The 17472-nt window shown below is 43.5% G+C and overlaps 1 protein-coding gene across 3 annotated transcripts in view; it reads right to left on the bottom strand.

Moving 5' to 3' along the window:
- Positions 1-17472, bottom strand: part of DEPTOR (DEP domain containing MTOR interacting protein) — a 123362-nt gene that overhangs the window by 19820 nt on the left and 86070 nt on the right. Inside the window, exons 6-9 of one of the 3 annotated variants that reach the window (XR_004680545.1) lie at positions 16113-16247; positions 11060-11130; positions 8944-9048; positions 5068-5238 (exon numbers count right to left, since the gene is read on the bottom strand). Coding sequence is in view for 2 of the 3 variants with exons in the window: in XM_035011830.1 (XP_034867721.1) it covers positions 8794-9048; positions 11060-11130; positions 16113-16247 (461 nt within the window). In the remaining variant the exon portion in view is untranslated. Of the gene's footprint in view, positions 1-5067; positions 5239-8101; positions 9049-11059; positions 11131-16112; positions 16248-17472 lie in introns of those variants that run through there. The other 2 variants (XM_035011831.1, XM_035011830.1) reach the window with 2 other exon arrangements.

The raw sequence follows: 17472 nt of genomic DNA, 5'->3' as shown, positions 1-17472 counted from the left end.
CAGACTGGAAAGGCCAGAGCTCAGGCAACTGGAAGCATTTCTAGGCCTGAAGTGATCCTTATGCTATAAGCCTGATCCCGCTGGACCCCTCTTAGAGGTGCCCGTGTATTCATACTGTGGGGAAGGGGGAAGGGCAGCATACCTCCCTCACCAACCCTGTGAGGAAGACTCTGCATCTTTCCTCATTTACAAGATGAGAAAAAGGTCCAGAGAAATGAAATAATTTGCCAAACATCACAGAGACATGAGGCATACAGCCAGGAGTTCTGTCTGACTCTAAAAACCTAAACTAATTTCTGGTGACAGAGATCGTAAGAGTGGTTGCCTCTGGTGGTGGGGGGGATTGACTAGAAAGAGGCATGAGGGAACTTTCTGGAGTGCTGGAAATGTTCTGTGTTCTGAAGGTAGTTACACAGGTGTGTACATTTGACAAAATTTATCAAACTATACACTTGAAAGCTGTCTATTTGGTTGTATGACCATTATGATTAAATTTAACACAATTTTATAAAGCTCTTGAGCTTCCTTCCCTAACTCACGCATTCTCATTAGGGGTGACGTAGCTCCCAAAGGGGAAAAACTGCCCCAAAGGGGAGTGTGAAAAAATCTTTCTCTTTTTATGTATAAAGCATACACACACGCACACATACATGACAGAGTATATAAACAGGAATACAGTGTATCTGTGTAGTCCAAATTTTGTGCGAGGGATGATTAGGGGGAAAAATGTCTTAAAAGGGCTTCTTAAGGGAAAGATAATAACAAATAAGTTAAGAAACACTCTGCCCTAACTCACTGCTACCCCTGCTTCCAAAATTCTCTTCACACTGTAGTCTAGTCATGGCTTCCATTCTTGTCCAAGGAACCATGGTCCTTTCTGCGTTTCTTCTATATGGAATAAACCCTTTGTGCGTGTGTGGATGTAACTACACACGTGAACACATATGTGTGCATAATGCACACACACACACACATTCACTAAGTGTACAGACACACTCAGGCTCAGTTGACTTCTATCCATTCTTTAGATCTCAGCTCAAGCATTTTTCCTGGGGGAAGTGTTCCCTGTCATTTCTTCCCACCATCCTACAAAAATTAGAAACTCCAGTGCTTTTCTTCATAGCTCTCATCTGTTTATAATTATATATTTAAGAGTGGAATTACTTGATTAATGTCTCTCTCCTCTAGACCGAAAATCCTATGAAGGCCAAACATAGTGTCTGGTGTACAGCAGATGGTCAATACCAACTGAACAAAGAACTGTGTGGAGTTGCCCTGTCTTCTGGGAGGCTGTCAGAGCCTGACGTGAAGACCACTCCCTGCTAGGGAAGGGCACAGAACAGCTAAGGGGTCCGAGCTGAGGCCCTGAGAGGTGGCTTCTTGTGCAGGCAGGCACCGCAGGCAAAGTGGTCATTTCTCCCCACACCCTAGTCATACCTAATGATGAGCAAAGGGACACTAACCCTACTGCTTTCTGCCAACTAAGGGACAATATGGCATGGTACATAAGACATCACTTTTTATTCCCACACATGATTTTCCTGAACTCAACTGGAAAAAACTACCTTTAATACAGTTAACAGAATGTATTTTTTTCATCTGTGTTGACCATCACCCCACAATTTGCTACTTGAATGCCCGAACTGTCTTGGCTAAATTAATTAGGAACTTCAGATGGTTTGCCCAACCTGGCCTCTCTTGGCTCAGAAGGAAAAGTCCATGAGGGATACAGGTTTGTTGCTATGAGGAAGAAAGTCCAAAAAGCAGGATTTTTACTTTTTTCTTCCATATAAGAAGTAGGAGTTTTTGAAAGGTGTAAAAAAAGAACACAATGACCACTCATGCCTTACTCTGACTCAGATAGTTCTGTTTCTATATAAACAAACAAAGAAACAAACAAAGAGAAAAGAGGCCCCATAAGTCCACATCCATCAATTCATCACAGCAGGAAACAAGAGAAGAAGCCAGGAGTCTTGAAATCCCTCCCGATTGTTGGCATGGGTTGCATGAAAACTTGAATACTGTTTCTCACAGGACTTAATTATTCCCACCAGAAAAAAAGAAACTTTCCAGAAAAGAGCAAGGATATCTTTTGTTCCTTATTTGTAAATACGGCTCAAATTTCTTCACAGTGTGAAGGCTGAATGGTTTGCCCTGACAAGTATTTGATTAAATTAACACAAGTAAATATTCTGCATCTTTCACTTGGGTGACCCTGTAAGATCTAGCACTGACCCAAGTGAGAGGTTGGTGCCAAGAATAAAAATTATTTATTTGATCTTCAAGCCAACACAGGTGAACATGTGACTGCCCTAACAATTCATTTGGAATGAAATACAAATTCTTCCCACAAGAGACATCAAAGGTCATGTATCCATGAGCAATTTGCAGGAGTTCAAGGTTTTATTAGGATACACCGTCTATTGGGCTCTGCCTCGTGGGTTTGTATTTTATGAAATAATGCAGTAGGAAGCATCTAGTAGGGCTTTGTGGCAGAGAGACCAGGTTTGAATTTAGTTCTGACATTTATAGACTGGGTGACTTTGGGAAAGAGATTAACTGGGCCTCAGTTTCCTCATTCGCAAAGCTGGAAGAACACTTCCTTCCCACCTTCAAACGTTGTAAGAACAATAAAATAGAGAATGCATATGACATGTGTGGGAACACAATGCAGGTGCTCAATGGGTGAATTCCTCAGCCTTTCTATGGAAGCACAGATTTTTCCCAGCACTTACTAAATGCCAGGAATTGTGCTAAGTGCTGGGAATATAGTAGTTAAGACAGATTGACATTTATGGAGCTACTAGAGACAGATAGATAATAAACATACAAGTATCATTATCAGATTCTGATAAATGCTATGTCTTGAAAACCTAAGACAGGGTAGTAATGAGAAAGAGTAACTGAAGGAAGATAAAGAATATCACAGGGAATTTAAGGAAGCTACTCTGAAAAACTGACCTTTAATCTGAGACTTGAATGACAACAGTAGAGCCAGACATCCAGCCTTAGGCAGGAAAACTTGGTATTTGGGAGCGATAGACGCAAGGCCAACAGAGCCTTATATAAGCAAAACAGGGTAGGAAATAATGTTATTCTCAGCAGGGTCCAGATCATGGACACTGTAGTCCCCAGGAAGGCATCTGGACCTTATCCTCATTGTAATGGGGAGCCATCAGAGGATCTTAAGTGCCAGGGTCATTTGATTAGATTTATTTGAAGGCAGACATAGATACAAGCATGATGTATTTGTGAAATGTAAAAATTCTGCCCTGTCTACACTGGAGGACAGATACTAGAGGATCATTTGTTATGACAGACAATGTAGTCCAGAAATGGGATTCAACTTGATGTGATTAAAAAAAGGATGTCATTCAAGGTTGTGACGTGAAGCCATGTTTAAGTGGTCATTAGATGGCAGCCTGCAGTCTTGCTGAAGAAACTTTATTTCTTTTCAAAGTAGAAGAAAAGAGGGGAGAAAAAGAATGATTCCTCCTGGAACGGTTTCTTCCTCTAGGATTTCAGTATTCATATGCCGGTATTAAATGGCCTTATGGGCTCCATAGCTCAGGGGTTAGAGCACTGGTCTTGTAAATGGCCTCATGTACAGAAAGGGCCTCGTATGGTGCAGTGTCAGGCATACAGCACTCAGTAAATTAGAGTTCCTTCTCTTCTTTTCTCCTTCCCACTCTTTGCCTTGAAATGAACCATAGTTTACTGCTATGGAATTCCTAAATGATGTGTGAAGAGTTCCCAAAGAGAAAATGTAGCAAACAACCTCTTCTAGTTGAAAATGCACTGAATGCTGAATGGTTGACTAAGCTTTTGATGATTCCCGTATTTCATGGTCCATTCTAGAGTTGTAATGCCCAGTGAAAGGCCCTCTAAGTCAGAGGTTTGCAGGTTTCATTTTTTTAAGCAAAAGAACAATCACAAGAAAAACAGCTCCAAATTCAAAGACGCTAGATCAAGTGAGAATTTTAATGACTCTACAGCTGTTGTTTTGTAGGCACAGGAGCGAGGAGGGGGTCCTATGAGACAAAACAGCAAACTTCTTAGAAAAGATGCAACTAGGTGAGCCTGGGGGGCTCAGTCGTTAAGCATCTGCCTTCGGCTCAGGTCATGATCCCAGGGTCCTGGGATCGAGTCCCCACATCGGGCTCCCTGCTCAGCGGGAAGCCTGCTTCTCCCTCTCCCACTCCCCCTGCTTGTGTTCCCTCTCTTGCTGTCTCTCTGTCAAAAAATAAATTTAAAAAAAAAAAAAAAATCTTGAAAGATGCAACTAATTGTTCTCTCTTTTTTTTTTTTTTATGAGTGTCTTGATTCAGACAAAACTAAAAATAAAGTTATAGTTTGGGGCCTCTTGCAACATCCGTTTCCTTTTAGGTCTCTGGGAACAAATATTTTCCTACTGCATGGAGAGCAAGTCATCAGAAGGGAAGGGGAGAAACAGACTAAAGACAAACTTTACAAACAAGCTTGAGATCACATAAAACTCTAATAATTGATCAAAACATCTAAAACTCAATTCCACTTACAACGGAGGTCAGGTTGACCCCCCCCCCACCACCACCGCACGCTCTACACATTTATATGCTCCCGGCCCTGCCTCTCAGCAATCCCACCCTGCAGCCCAGTCCTGATCCAGCCCCACCTACCTCAGTCAGCGGTACAGAGAGACAGGCATGAGAGCTGTGGGGCCATGGGGCTAGGTGGCCCAGGCACAAAGGTCTCAGATGTCTCTACTCCAATCTAGAATTCTCCCCACTTATCACTTATCCCTTATCACTCTCCCAAAGGACACATATTCTCTGAAGTTCTTCCAGACGTTCTAGAGAAGTAAATGTTAATACAAATATGAAGGTCTCCTCTCATGATGGATTAAGGATGTCATTTAAACCAGGCAAGGAGCTCTCCTTTGGGTCTGGGAAGGTCTAGACGTGTTAACCAGTGAAAGTGGCCCTCAGTTTCTTCAGTTTGGGGTCTCTCCTGTCCACATGCTGGTGGCCCACATCTTAAAACTTTCCGATCCCCATAGAAAGGTGAAATAAGAGAGAGAAATGGTACCTATGAGAAACTTAGCTACAAGATGATCTCCGTTTTAGCAAGTAAAGTAGTGAAATTCAGCAGCCACAGTCACAAAGGCTCAGGCACAAGGCTGTGTCCACATCAGAAAGCAGGAGAAAACCAGGAGCTTGACTTGAGGGATGAGCCTGGGGTTCCACAGAGACAGTGACCCTGAAGACAAAGTGAGGCACTTTACATCATCCTGAGTCCACTCCTGCCAGTCACAGGTGCTAAAAGGAGGCTTCTGGCCAGAATTTTGGATCCTTTCTACCACCCAGACCAAGCAGGTCAATCATTGCCCAGGTCAGTGGATAAGCTCCCACAGGGTGGTGTCCCTGGTCCCACCTTCCCAGAGCTCGGCACAACCAGATACACTTCCCTGTAGTTTTCCGGGACAAGGGCAAAGGGCAACAGCCTTTTGGAAACAAGCCTATAGGACTGGATTATACAAATGGATTTTTATGTAAGTGGAGTTATTCCAGGGCAAGTAAATACGGTAAAATAGGAAAAAATTCAGTGTTTTCTGTGAGAAAATAATGTGCTAAGTAATTTATTTATTTATTTATTTATTTATTTATTTTAAAGATTTTATTTATTTATTTATTTGACAGAGAGAGGCAGAGAGAGGGAACACAAGCAGGGGGAGTAGGAGAGGGAGAAGCAGGCTTCCCGCCAAACAGGAACTCAATGTGGGGCTCGATGTGGGGTGCCCCTTAAGTAATTTAAATGAATATACACAGTTAAATTATATGGAAGGGTATGGTATTCTCTGTCTTTTGCATTCAACCAGCAATACAATTCAAAAATATATCTCTATATATTCATCCCAATATAGACTTTGGCCAAAAGCAGCTTCTTTGAACAGTTTTTGTTTTGCTTTTTTTTTGGTTCTTTTGGTTTTTTTTAAGAGAGAGAGAGCCAGCGGTGAGAGGCAGAGGGAAAATGAAAGAAAGAATCTTAAGCAAGCTCTGTGCTCAGTGCAGAGCTCAATGTGGGGCTTGATCTCAGGACCTGAGCCAAAATCAAGAGTCGGACGTTTAACTGATTGAGCCACCCAGGTGCCCCTCTTTGAACAGTTTTAATGCTATATCTTAACAATCATAAGATTTCATTTGAGTGTTTCTATTAAATGATAAAAAGCTGTATTAGACAATTTAAACAAGTTTTTTGCCTGCTGGACTTGACAGAATTTTTAATATGCTAATGCGCTTTGTGAATTTCTGACAGGGTGCTAAAGTGCACAGTAGTTTGAAATAGTTTTGATTACAGGGGCACCTGGTGGGGGGGCTCAGTCAGTTAAATGTCCAACTCTTGATTTTAGCTCAGGTCATGATTTCAGGGTTGTGAGATGGAGCCTCCGTGCTGGAGGTGGAGCCTGCTTAAGATTCTCTCTCTCTCCCTCTGCCCCTGCTTCCCACAGCTCGTGGGCACACACGTATACAATCTCTCTCTTTAAATCAATCAATCAATCAATCAATCAATCAAAGTTTTGATCACAGAACCTCAGGTCAGGATATTTTGCTGGAGCAGAGAGCTGTATAATACAACTTTGGAAATGCTATGCTAATAAATTCTGTACCTTTCTAAAATATATGAAAACCATTGCACACCCCTTAAGAAACTGAGAATATAAACCATATGAAATAGTAGCTTATGAAATTGAAAAAATATATCAGGTTACCCACCTATCAGAGTATCTACATTAAGGAGTTAATTAACTGATCGATTGACAATGCCTAGAACAGTTATTCATGTTAATTGATAAAGATAGACTAAAATCAATTACGTGGCCAAGCACAACAAGGTCTTTAGCTGCAGTGTAAATCCATTGCTTTCCCCAAAGCAAACAATGCTTTAAGTCAAAGCCCCATGTGAGTGAGTGCATGCTCTGCCAAAAATAATTTATACTAGGTGCTTTGCTGTGGAAATAAAATATAAAACTCTTCCCCCAGCCAAGAGTTCCATTAGAAAATGACAAATTCAGCCTTGGCACAGATACAAATGCTCGCCCTTCATGCTCCTCGCCAACTTTCCTGCTCCAAGGTCCTTTGGTGCTGTGCCCGCTGCAGAACGAGGAGGGAGGAAGGGCCTATCACACAGACGGCCCTGGACAACAAGGCTTCTGCAACTTGTCCAGAGCACAGGACCTGGTGAGCCCCTGAAGGAGGTGTTCAAATCAGGGCGCAGAGTCAACCCCTAATCCTGCAGCACCGATCACTCAGGCTGCCTGTAATCTGTGCTCCGTGCACCCTGGAGCTGGTCTCTGCTGCCCAGCTTTCTTTTCCAGTGGGAACATCAGCGCCAGAGGGTAAGTGCTGGACATCAGAGCTGTGAACATCCAAGTCATGCCTATTGCTTTCCTGGTTTACTGGTCCAGGAAAAGGACTGATGATGGGAGAGGATGAGAGTATTGAAGAAATAAGCAGAGGAATGATCTGTGGCTTTCAAGCCTTCTGCATCCTTCCATGGGCCCAGATAATCAAGACCTAAGTGTCCTTTGTGGAATGTTTTACAGATGACAAAAGAAAACTGGGCTAGGTAAAGGTGTTTTTGGTTTTTTTTTTTAAGATTTTATTTATTTGAGAGAGAGAGAGTGAGGGCGAGGGTGAGGGAAAGAGAATCTGAAGCAGACTCTGCACTGAGCACAGAGCCTGACATGGGGCTCGATCCCACAACCATGAGATCATGACCTGAGCCAAAACCAAGAGTTGGACGCTCAACTGGCTGAGCCACCCAGACACCCCAGGTAAAGGTGTTTTGAAGCAGAAAACCATGCTCTCACATCCTCTTACATGATATTTCTGTATAAATAAAAACAATGTGACAGATGGTGACTACCCTTACCCTGGTGAGCACTGAGTAATCTATAGAATTGTCAAATCAATATGCTATACACCTGGAACTAATATAACATTGTATGTTAATTATACTTCAATTTAAAAAGCTTAAAGAAACCAATGTATAGATATATATACATATATACATATGTATGTGTGTATATGTGTATACATAATATAAGGAGTCTGGAAGAATATAAATCAAAACGTGAACAGGACTACGCTTTATTGTATGTCAATCATACCCCAATAAAGCTGCTTAAAGTTAATGTTAATAGTGGTTATCTCTGAGTTACAAAATATTACAGGCAATTATCATTATTTTTCCCGCTGGTCTGTATTTTCTACATTTTCTTGACTCTATATGCATTACTTTAGTACCAAAAAATATCTAAAAGTTATTTTCAAAAATATTCCATGATTCATTCAACTTGTTTGATGTTTGTGTCATTCTTTGCACATTATATAAAATGTTTCTACATACTTAATCCATAAAACAACAGAAGGAAATACGATTGTTATTTGAAAGAGGATGAAACAGCCTCTGAGATAGTTACAGGGCTCGTTCAAAGTCAAAGAGCTAGAAATTAGCAGAACCAAAATGGGAATCCAGATCTCCTCTTCCAAATCCCATGACTTCTGTTTTCTTTAGCTCACTGCTGCCTCACATGGTCTAAGCATGCTCCCTGGCTGCATAAATCCCCCCGGAATACGCTTTGTATAGAACCGAAGCTGTAGAGTTATATAAGACTTGAGCAAAAAAGCAACTATTTTATGTTCAAACTCAGTATCGGTTAAAGGGGAGAGATGAGAAAAACTCAAGGGAGGGCTGGAGACCAATGAAGCCCTGTCAGAGTGACAGGAAACCTTTTTCTCCCTGTTCGCTGCATCACACTCTTGGCTTCACTTCAACCCTCTTCAGAAAGGGGAAAGGAAACTTGACCCAGATGAGACCAAACCACTCGGGGGGAGAAGGTACAGATGGCACCGACAATGAAAGGAGGCTAGAGGTTTTCAGACGTTGCCCAGTTGGAGGTACCTTCATTCCTGCTGCCGCAGCCGGGCCGCTGGGGTCCACGGCCTGGATGTGGCACGGCTTGCTTCCCCGAACCACAAAGCCCCAGCCAACAGCATCACCGACGATCTGGAGAGGAAAAGCCCAATTATTAATCAGCAGACGGTCTCTGGCAATTTGCCTGTCCTTCCAAGAGAAAGAAAACCAGCCCCGGATTAAGTGTGTGCCCTGACATATCTCTTCTCTGCTCCATCTGAACCTTGTTGGGAGAACAGAACACTTTGCTTCTATCACAAACACAGGCGTATCGATGCAGAAAAGGGGGTCAAGCAATACCTGTTTGGCAGAAATAAGCTTGTTCTGTGAGGGCGTACTCAATACATAACTGGCAGATTGCCTCTTTCTTAGGCTGCTATGCAATGTGATAGCAGACTCCAGTGGAAAATTTAGACGATCGTGAAAACATGGTTGAAATTTCTCTCCAGACCCCATTTCTGTTCCAAGTTTATTCTTTTTCCCCTGGATCCAAATGATACTTTCTTGGTGACCTTGCTACATCCTTGAAGTCCAAAGGAACAATTTAAATTACTAACAGTGGGAAATTTATGAGAGTTTTGGCTTTCTTGAAACACAATTTTCTCTACCAAGAAAAGTAAGTGAGTAAGTACATAAAGTTCACAATTTACAAGTAGGTGCTATTCCAAAAGTGGTTTGAAACCGGAGGGTGCCTTTTCCTATAGAATCATTAGAAGGGGCAGTTACATTCCCTGGGCAGCTCCCAGACACGTCTTTAATACGTACCCTAACTGAAATGCAGAAGACACACACTCACAATTACTGGCAATGCTGGCATTTACATTTAAAACCAAAAAGAAACCAAAAAACTTGCAAACATAATCAACTGTTTCTCGAATGCTTGAGACTGAGGCAAGGCGGGAAAGAAAATGCAATTTTTGTGAACATTCTCAAACAGATGTTTAGGCCCTTCATTGGCTTTAGGCTTTGCTAGTATTACTAGTTTCTTATACCTAATTTCACTTCCAAAAGTATAGTTTACCTTTTCCCCGGATACAGACATAGTTCCAGGGCTTTTTTCATATTGACTGGCTATGACTGGGCCCATCTTTATTTTAACTCCTCAGTGCCCAGAATGTGAAGCAGTCCTTGACAAATATTTGCAGCCTGAATGGGTGGGGAAAGATTTTTCTTTTTTTGTCCCTGAGGTAATAAAACAAAAGTTAGGAGATTTTTTTAAAGATTTTATTTATTTATTTGAGACAGAGCGCAAGCACGAGCATGAGCAGGGGGAGAGGTAGATGGAGAAAGGGAGAAGCAGACTCTCTGCTGAGCAGGGAGCCCGATGTGGGATTCCAGGCCCCTGGGATCATGAGCGGAGTGGAAGGCAGACTGACTCTTAACCAACTGAGCCACCTAGGCGCCCCCAAAAGTTAGAAGACTGAAGGAAGAGGAGAAGTGTTTTCAAGAGCACATTGATGTGGTTTTGTGCAGAGACTGAGAGAAAGAGGTGGGGGATGGAGAGTGGGTGAGGTGCTGTCAATCAGAGCACTTGGATTCTGTCTGAAGAAAGCCTGCGGGGCTAGTAGTTCTAGAAGGAAGGCTGGAGGACCTCCAAGAAGGGGCAGGTGGCTAGGAGGTGCTCATAGGTATGCAATGCTCCAAAATCCAGTGCTTGTGTAACTCAAGACATGCTCAGCATTGTCAAAAGCACCATTCCTTATGGTAGAACAGATTATCCCATTGTTTTCTTTTTTCCCCTAAAGACTCCTCTAATGTCTTAAATGGTTTTGGGGATTAACCGTAACACAGAAAGAATTATTGGCATTATTTGCCCTGCCATTTGCCTTAAAGTCTGTAATTATATCAGACTAAGTATATAGTGGAAATCTTTTCTTAAGGGCACATCAAAAGGAGCTTAAAATGCTGTATTCATCATAAATCATGTCAAGTCCTAATGCATTTTAGTGTCCAAGGGTCAAGAAAATCTACTATTAGAATAATGCCAAAGACAAAAGGAAAATTAGAAGGTTTTTCAATTCTATCCCTAAGCTACACACTGGTACACTGACATGTTGACACGGCACAGAAAACGAGCCTGAAAAAACCCAAATGAGGAGCCTACCGTGAATGTCTTCCTTGCGTACGGAGCCCCGGGAGTCAGGAGTTCCTCAGAAGTTACGGGTCTCTTCAACACTGTAAGACAGATGCGAGGTCAAGGTGCAAACCCTTCTCATGTAGCGGATATATGCTGAATGCCTCATATATGACTGTCTGCGAACAAGCGTGGTGAAGATCCCTGCCTCACGGTGTATAGTCTAGCCAAACAGAGACGGAAAACATGAGTAGCCATGAATAACCCTAAGCCAATTTACAGAGCTATGGAAAGAAGTGGCACAGGAGTGGGGTGACATTTTTCTATTAAGAAAAAGGTTTCTGGGCGCCTGGGTGGCTCAGTCGTTAAGCGTCTGCCTTCAGCTCAGGTTATGATCCCAGGGTCCTGGGATCGAGCCCCGCATCGGGCTCCCTGCTCTGCGGGAAGCCTGCTTCTCCCTCTCCCACTCCCCCTGCTTGTGTTCCTGCTCTCGCTATGTCTCTCTCTGTCAAATAAATAAATAAAATCTTTAAAAAAAAAAAAAGAAAAAGAAAACGTTTCTAGTGCTCACACTTCTTTCTTTTGAATCCTGATACGTATTCAACAGGACAAGGTTAAGAGAGAGACTTGACGCTAGAGGTCCGATAGCCATGTTTCAAGAGCTAACCCCTCACAACATACCGCACACATCCCACTCGCAGAAGCTTTACTTATTTCCTGACCAATACCCCAGACTGCATGGACACACTCACTGCCTTTTGCCCCGAGGAATGATGCTAGAGAAATGTTATGCATACTTAGCGTGTGCTAGGTGCTCCAGATACATTATCTCATTTAGTCATCACAAAAGCTATTTAGCTAGCTTCCTCATGGTCCCTATTTTATTAGTGAGAAACCAGAGGTTTAGAAAGTTAAATAGCTTTGTCCAAGGTCTCAGCCCTCCTGGGTAGCAGAATTGGGATTCAAACTCAGCCATTGGATGCCCATGCCCATCAGCCACTGTGACATGGCTCGTCCCATGCTCTGCCCTCTCTGTGAGCAGAAGAATGGGCTCAAAATCTCCAGAAGGCAGTGGTGAGTTGTCCTAAGACATCGGTTCTTATCAGCTGGCTGCTGTGGCCCACCAAGATGGCGAAGCCAGCAGCCAATCCCTGACTTGCTGGCTGCCTAAAAACCTGACAGTACTGTAGTCCCTCCTTATCTGTAGGGGATACATTCCAAGACCCCCGGTGGATGCCTGAAGCCACAGATTGTACTGAGCCCTAGAGATACTATGTTTTTTCCTCAGCGTACATATCTAGGATCACGTTTAATGTAGAAATGAGTCACAGTAAGAGATTAACACCAATCACTAATAATAGAACAATTATAACAATACACTGTAATAAAAGTTATATGAAGTGGTCTCTCTCTCTCTCTCAAAATATCTTATTGTCCTGGACTCACCCTTCCTGTGATGATATGAAATGATAAAATGCCTCCATGATGAGAGGAGGTTGAGGTGAATCACACAGGCCCTATGACAGAGCCTTAGGCTACGCTGACCTCCTGGCGCTATGTGGGAAGGAGGATTATCTGCTATCTGGTTGTGGTTGACCTGGGTAACTGACACCACAGAAAGGGGAGAGGGAGACCACTGTAAGGACCTTCTCCGTTCATCCTGTGCTCACTAAGAACTAGAGAGGGGACTGCTACAGCCACCCAGAGGAGCCAGCAGATGGGGAGCCAGGGAGCCTCCTAACCCAGTTAGACAGAGATCATGAACTTGGGTATCACAAAGAAACGTAAGGGGCCAAGGCCAAGCCCCTAACCTGGCAAAGTGCCAGGCTTCAATTCCCTTGGCTGACAGCATTCAGAGGTCAGGGGCCAGTCCTGGAACAAGGGTGCAACAGAAAAAGAAAAAGTGGTCCACCAGGAAACTTGGCCCTAACAGACCCCCTCTCCGTTAAAGGCAATGAAGTGTTTCTCCTTGAGATGATAGGCGGCTGGGATGATGACTTTTGCTTTCAGAAAGCTCACAAAAGAGAACATGAATTTACGTTCCCCCCAAAAGAGGGAGTAGATCGAATATCAAGAAAAGAACCTCTCAGATGAACAGGAGGTAAGAGAAGAAGTCCATGGTTGAGGACTGAGTCCTTTTAATTCTCTATCAGACAATTTCCCCCTCCCCCATAACCACTTCTGGGTGTATGAATTTGGATATAGAAAGCACATTGCACTGTAATATTTGACAACAATACTGACCACTTCTTTTAATATACATTCTCTTTCTTTTTATTGAGGCATAATTGACATATAAAATTATATTAGTGTCAGGTTACAGCACAATGATTCAATATATGTATATATTTTTGTGAAATGATCACCACAATAAGTCCAGTTAACACCCTATTAACTCACAGTCACAACTTTTTTTCTTGTGATGAAAACTTTTAAGATTTATTTTCTTAGCAACTCTTAAATATACAATACAGTATTATTAACTATGGTGACCATGCTATATATTACACCCCCAGGACTTATTCATTTTATAACGGGAAATTTGTACTGTTTGACCATTTTCACCCGTTCCTCTGGCAACAACCAATCTGTTCCCCGTATATGCGAGTCTGTTTTTTTTTTCCCTTTTCATTCCACATATAAGTGAGACCACATATTTGTCTTTCTGTTTGACTTATTCCACATAGCATAATGCCCCCAAAAATCCATCCATGTTGTTGCAAACGGAAGGATTTCCTTCTTTTTTTATGGCTGAATGATATTCCGTTGTGTATATATATCCCTCATCTTCTGTATCCATTCATCCATCCCTGGACCCTTAGGTTGTTTCCATGTCTCGGCCATTGTAAATAATGCTGTGACGAACATGAGGGTGTGGATAACATTTCAAGCTTGCATTTTCCTACCGTTGAATAAATACCCAGAAGTGGAATTGCTGGATCATATGATACTTCTATTTTTAGTTTTTTGAGGACCCCCCCCCCATACTGTTTTCCACAGTGGCTGCACCAATTTACATTCCCACCAACAAGTGCACAAGGGTTTCCTTTTCTCCACAACCTCGCCAACACTTGTTATTTTTGGTCTTTTTGACAATAGCCATTCTAAACAGGTGAGAGATGATAGCTCATCCTGGTTTTGAATCACACTGTACTATAATATTTGACCACCATACTAATAAAATAAAATGAATTATAAATTAAAATATTTATTATAGTGCCATTTCTTTCTTCTGTTGAAAAATATAGAAATCTTGAAGCCCATGGAATTTTCCTTTAGCTTTCTCTTTTTGTGTCCTTCGAAAGTTATTTACTTATCACAAGGACACCAATCATGGTAATATCTGGTAGCTCTTTTTTTTTTTTTTTTTGGCTGGCTTAGGGCATTATATCCAGATGTAAATATAATGATTAATTTTAAATGCCTTACTGTGAAGGCCTGCTTATCTGCTTGAGGGAAAAAAAATCACACATGAGCTCACTGCACCCTGGGAACCCTCCCAAGAGTGAGGGAGAAGCTTGTCAGAATATGGGCAAAACATAGGATTTATGAGCCACGATTAAGACAATTGAGACGACCATAATTGAGACCCAAATAAGGCAACCTGACCTTTCTTTGCTGCCTGCTTATCAGCAAACTTTTCCCTTTGAGCCAAGGGGCAAGGAGAAAGAGGAAACAATGCAAATGTAGTTCATTTAAGTAATTAACACTTTGTTCTTACGCCACCATTGTATGCAATCGAAAGCAAGCAAAATGGCTTTAGCCTGGCTGACCCTTTCCTGAAACTGAACTCTTTCTGCTTCTGACTTCAGGTTACACCTGCCAGATTTCCATCAGAGGCTTCAAAAAACCTGTTTCTAAGAATACAGTTCTCCTTTCTCATTGTACCTTATCGGCAGGGTTCTATTAATTGAAAAAGCTGGTTGCATATGGGGGCTCAATGATTTTCCAGCCAGAGTCCGTGTGGAAGCCAGTTTCTTCATTCATGTGCTGCAGGTTATGATTTTATCCTTCCAGCTAACCCTCCAGAAGGTAGCAAAAAAAATGTTAGATTAAGTAAAATACCCACTTGCCTAGATAACAGCCTTAGATAACAGTTTTCTCTTAAAGCTCTTTGATCAACATCTTATTTGTCCTTATTCTCGCTAACATGTGCAGAGAGATGATATGTTCACTGAGGGAAGGGGTCATGACCTTTCATCTTTATATCCCCAAATGTGGTGATGAGGGAACAACATAAGCCAAAGGAACAAAGCCCCTTCCCTGAAAGTGATATACTGGACTAAGGGTGGACAGGGCACGAAACAAAGGGAGTTGAGGGTGTTTTCAAGGCAGTGATTATTAGCAATATGGACCACGTGATGTAATCCTGGGAGAGAGGTGGGTAAGGGGCAATGAGAAGCTAGTAGTATTGCGTGAGTTACAGGCACCTGTGGGCTGAAGAACTGATTCTAAGCACAAGCTCATCAACCACCTTTGAGCCTAGACTTTTTTTTTCTGGAAGGTAAAGGCCATGGAGGTTGATGACTAGGATTTGAAACTGCAAGGCACCAAGAGTCATTTTCAGAGGGAGTTGGGTTTGCACAGAACCGTGCCTCTTCTTTGGGGGGGGGGGGGGGGGGGGGGGGGGGGGGGTGCGGTGCTGGGACCCAGAAGATCTTTGCATCTGCTGAAACCCTCTTCAGGATTGAGGGGCTTCTCCCAGCTGCCGGGACTGCTGATATCTTCAGCTGTCTTTGGAACCAGCTCTGAAGAGAGCTGCCTTGCCCAAGGTCATGCCCTCCTCCCAGGGGCAGCCAACATCTAATGACTGGTCAACCCCAGGGCTGAAAGGCCTCGCCACCTCACCCCAAGCTGGGACAACTCTGAAGGGCCATCCCAACCCCAGAGCTCCCCTTGGGGTCCGTGGGGCAGCCTGATTCTCCCTCTGCCCAAACCTGCATGCTTCCCTTCCGTTGCACAGGCGTTGGCCCCAAGATTCCCACACACGAGCCTCCCCCTTGTGAGAATCGGCCGCCGGGGGACCCGGCCCGCACACCCGCCCCGCCGCCCACAGTCACCGCCAGAAGCGGGGCTCGCTCACCGGACTTGGGGTTGCAGAGCACCGGGGGGCTGCTGCCGAGGGTGGGGCTGCTGCTGAAGTACCCACTGCTGCCACAGCTGCTCATGCTGCTCCTCCGCACGGCGGACACGATCTTGATCTCCTTGCTGGGGCTGACTGCGCGGGCGGCAAACACACGCAGCTGTGAGGGCGCTGGCCTCGGTGCCCTAGAGCGGCGGGCTTTCAGCCGCCGCATGCGGCCAGGCGGGTCCTCGGACTCAGAAAGGGATTTGGGGCGCCTGGGGGGCTCAGTCGGTTAAGCGACTGCCTTCCGCTTGGGTCGTGATCCCAGGGTGCTGGGATCAGGTCCTGCATGGGGCTCCCTGCTCAGCAGGGAGTCTGTTTCTCCCTCTACCCCTCCCCCCTGCTCGCGAGCTCTCTCTCTCTCTCTCTCAGATGAATAAATTAAAAAATCTAAAGGAAGGAAGGGAGGGAGGGAGAGAGAGAGAGAGAGAAAGAGAGAGAGAGAGAGAAAGAGAGAGAAAGAAAGAAAGAAAAGAAAGAGAAAGAAAGAAAGAGAAAGAGAGAGAGAAAGAGAAAGAAAGAAAAGAAAAGAAAGAAAGAAAGGAAGGAAAGAAAGAAAGAAAGAGAGAGAGAGAAAGAGAGAGAGAGAAAGAAAGAAAGAAAGAAAAGAAAGAAAAGAAAGAAAGAAAGGAAAGAAAGGAAAGAAAGAAAGGAAGGAAGGAAGGAAAGGAAGGAAGGAAAGAAAGAAAGAAAGAAAGAAAAAAAGAAAAGAAAAGAAAGAAAGAAAGAAAGAAAGAAGCAATTTGAATTGCAGCCTGCCACTCACTGGTAGCATAACCTGGGGCCCTTTGCTTCAGTTCTCAGGGCCTCAACTTCCCCAGCTGTGAAGTGGGAATAATGCAATCCCACAGGACTGGTACAAGGAGTGGATTATATGATGTATGGGAACGTACTCAGGCACATAAAATGTTATTTCAAGAATGACTGAGCACCTGCGGAGGAGCAGTCCCCAGAAAGATGTAAATTAACTGCTGGCTAGATGCTTAATAGATTGACAGTAATAAATGCCTCCTGATTTAAAAAATATTTTTTAAAGATTTTATTTACTTATTTGACAGAGTCTCAGCAAGAGAGGGAACACAAGCAGGGGGAGTGGGAGAGGGAGAAGCAGGCTTCCCACGAAGTGTGGGGCTCCATCCCAGGACCCCGAGATCAGGACCAGAGCCAAAGGCAGATGCTTAACAACTGAGCCACCCAGGCGCCCCACGCCTCCTGATTTAATATGAAGTCACTGATCACCCAGAGCCATGGAAGAGGGAGATTAAAACACAATACCCCCACAGGTTTAGCGCTGGAAGTGTATGTGAGGCAGCAGTTC

Source organism: Mirounga leonina, unplaced genomic scaffold (assembly GCF_011800145.1).
Source record: "Mirounga leonina isolate KUSES-001 unplaced genomic scaffold, KU_Mleo_1.0 Mir_165, whole genome shotgun sequence".
NCBI classification, from domain to species: Eukaryota; Metazoa; Chordata; class Mammalia; order Carnivora; family Phocidae; genus Mirounga; species Mirounga leonina.
Note: the sequence above shows the minus strand (reverse complement) of the source record. Positions and strands in the feature narration are given on the sequence as shown.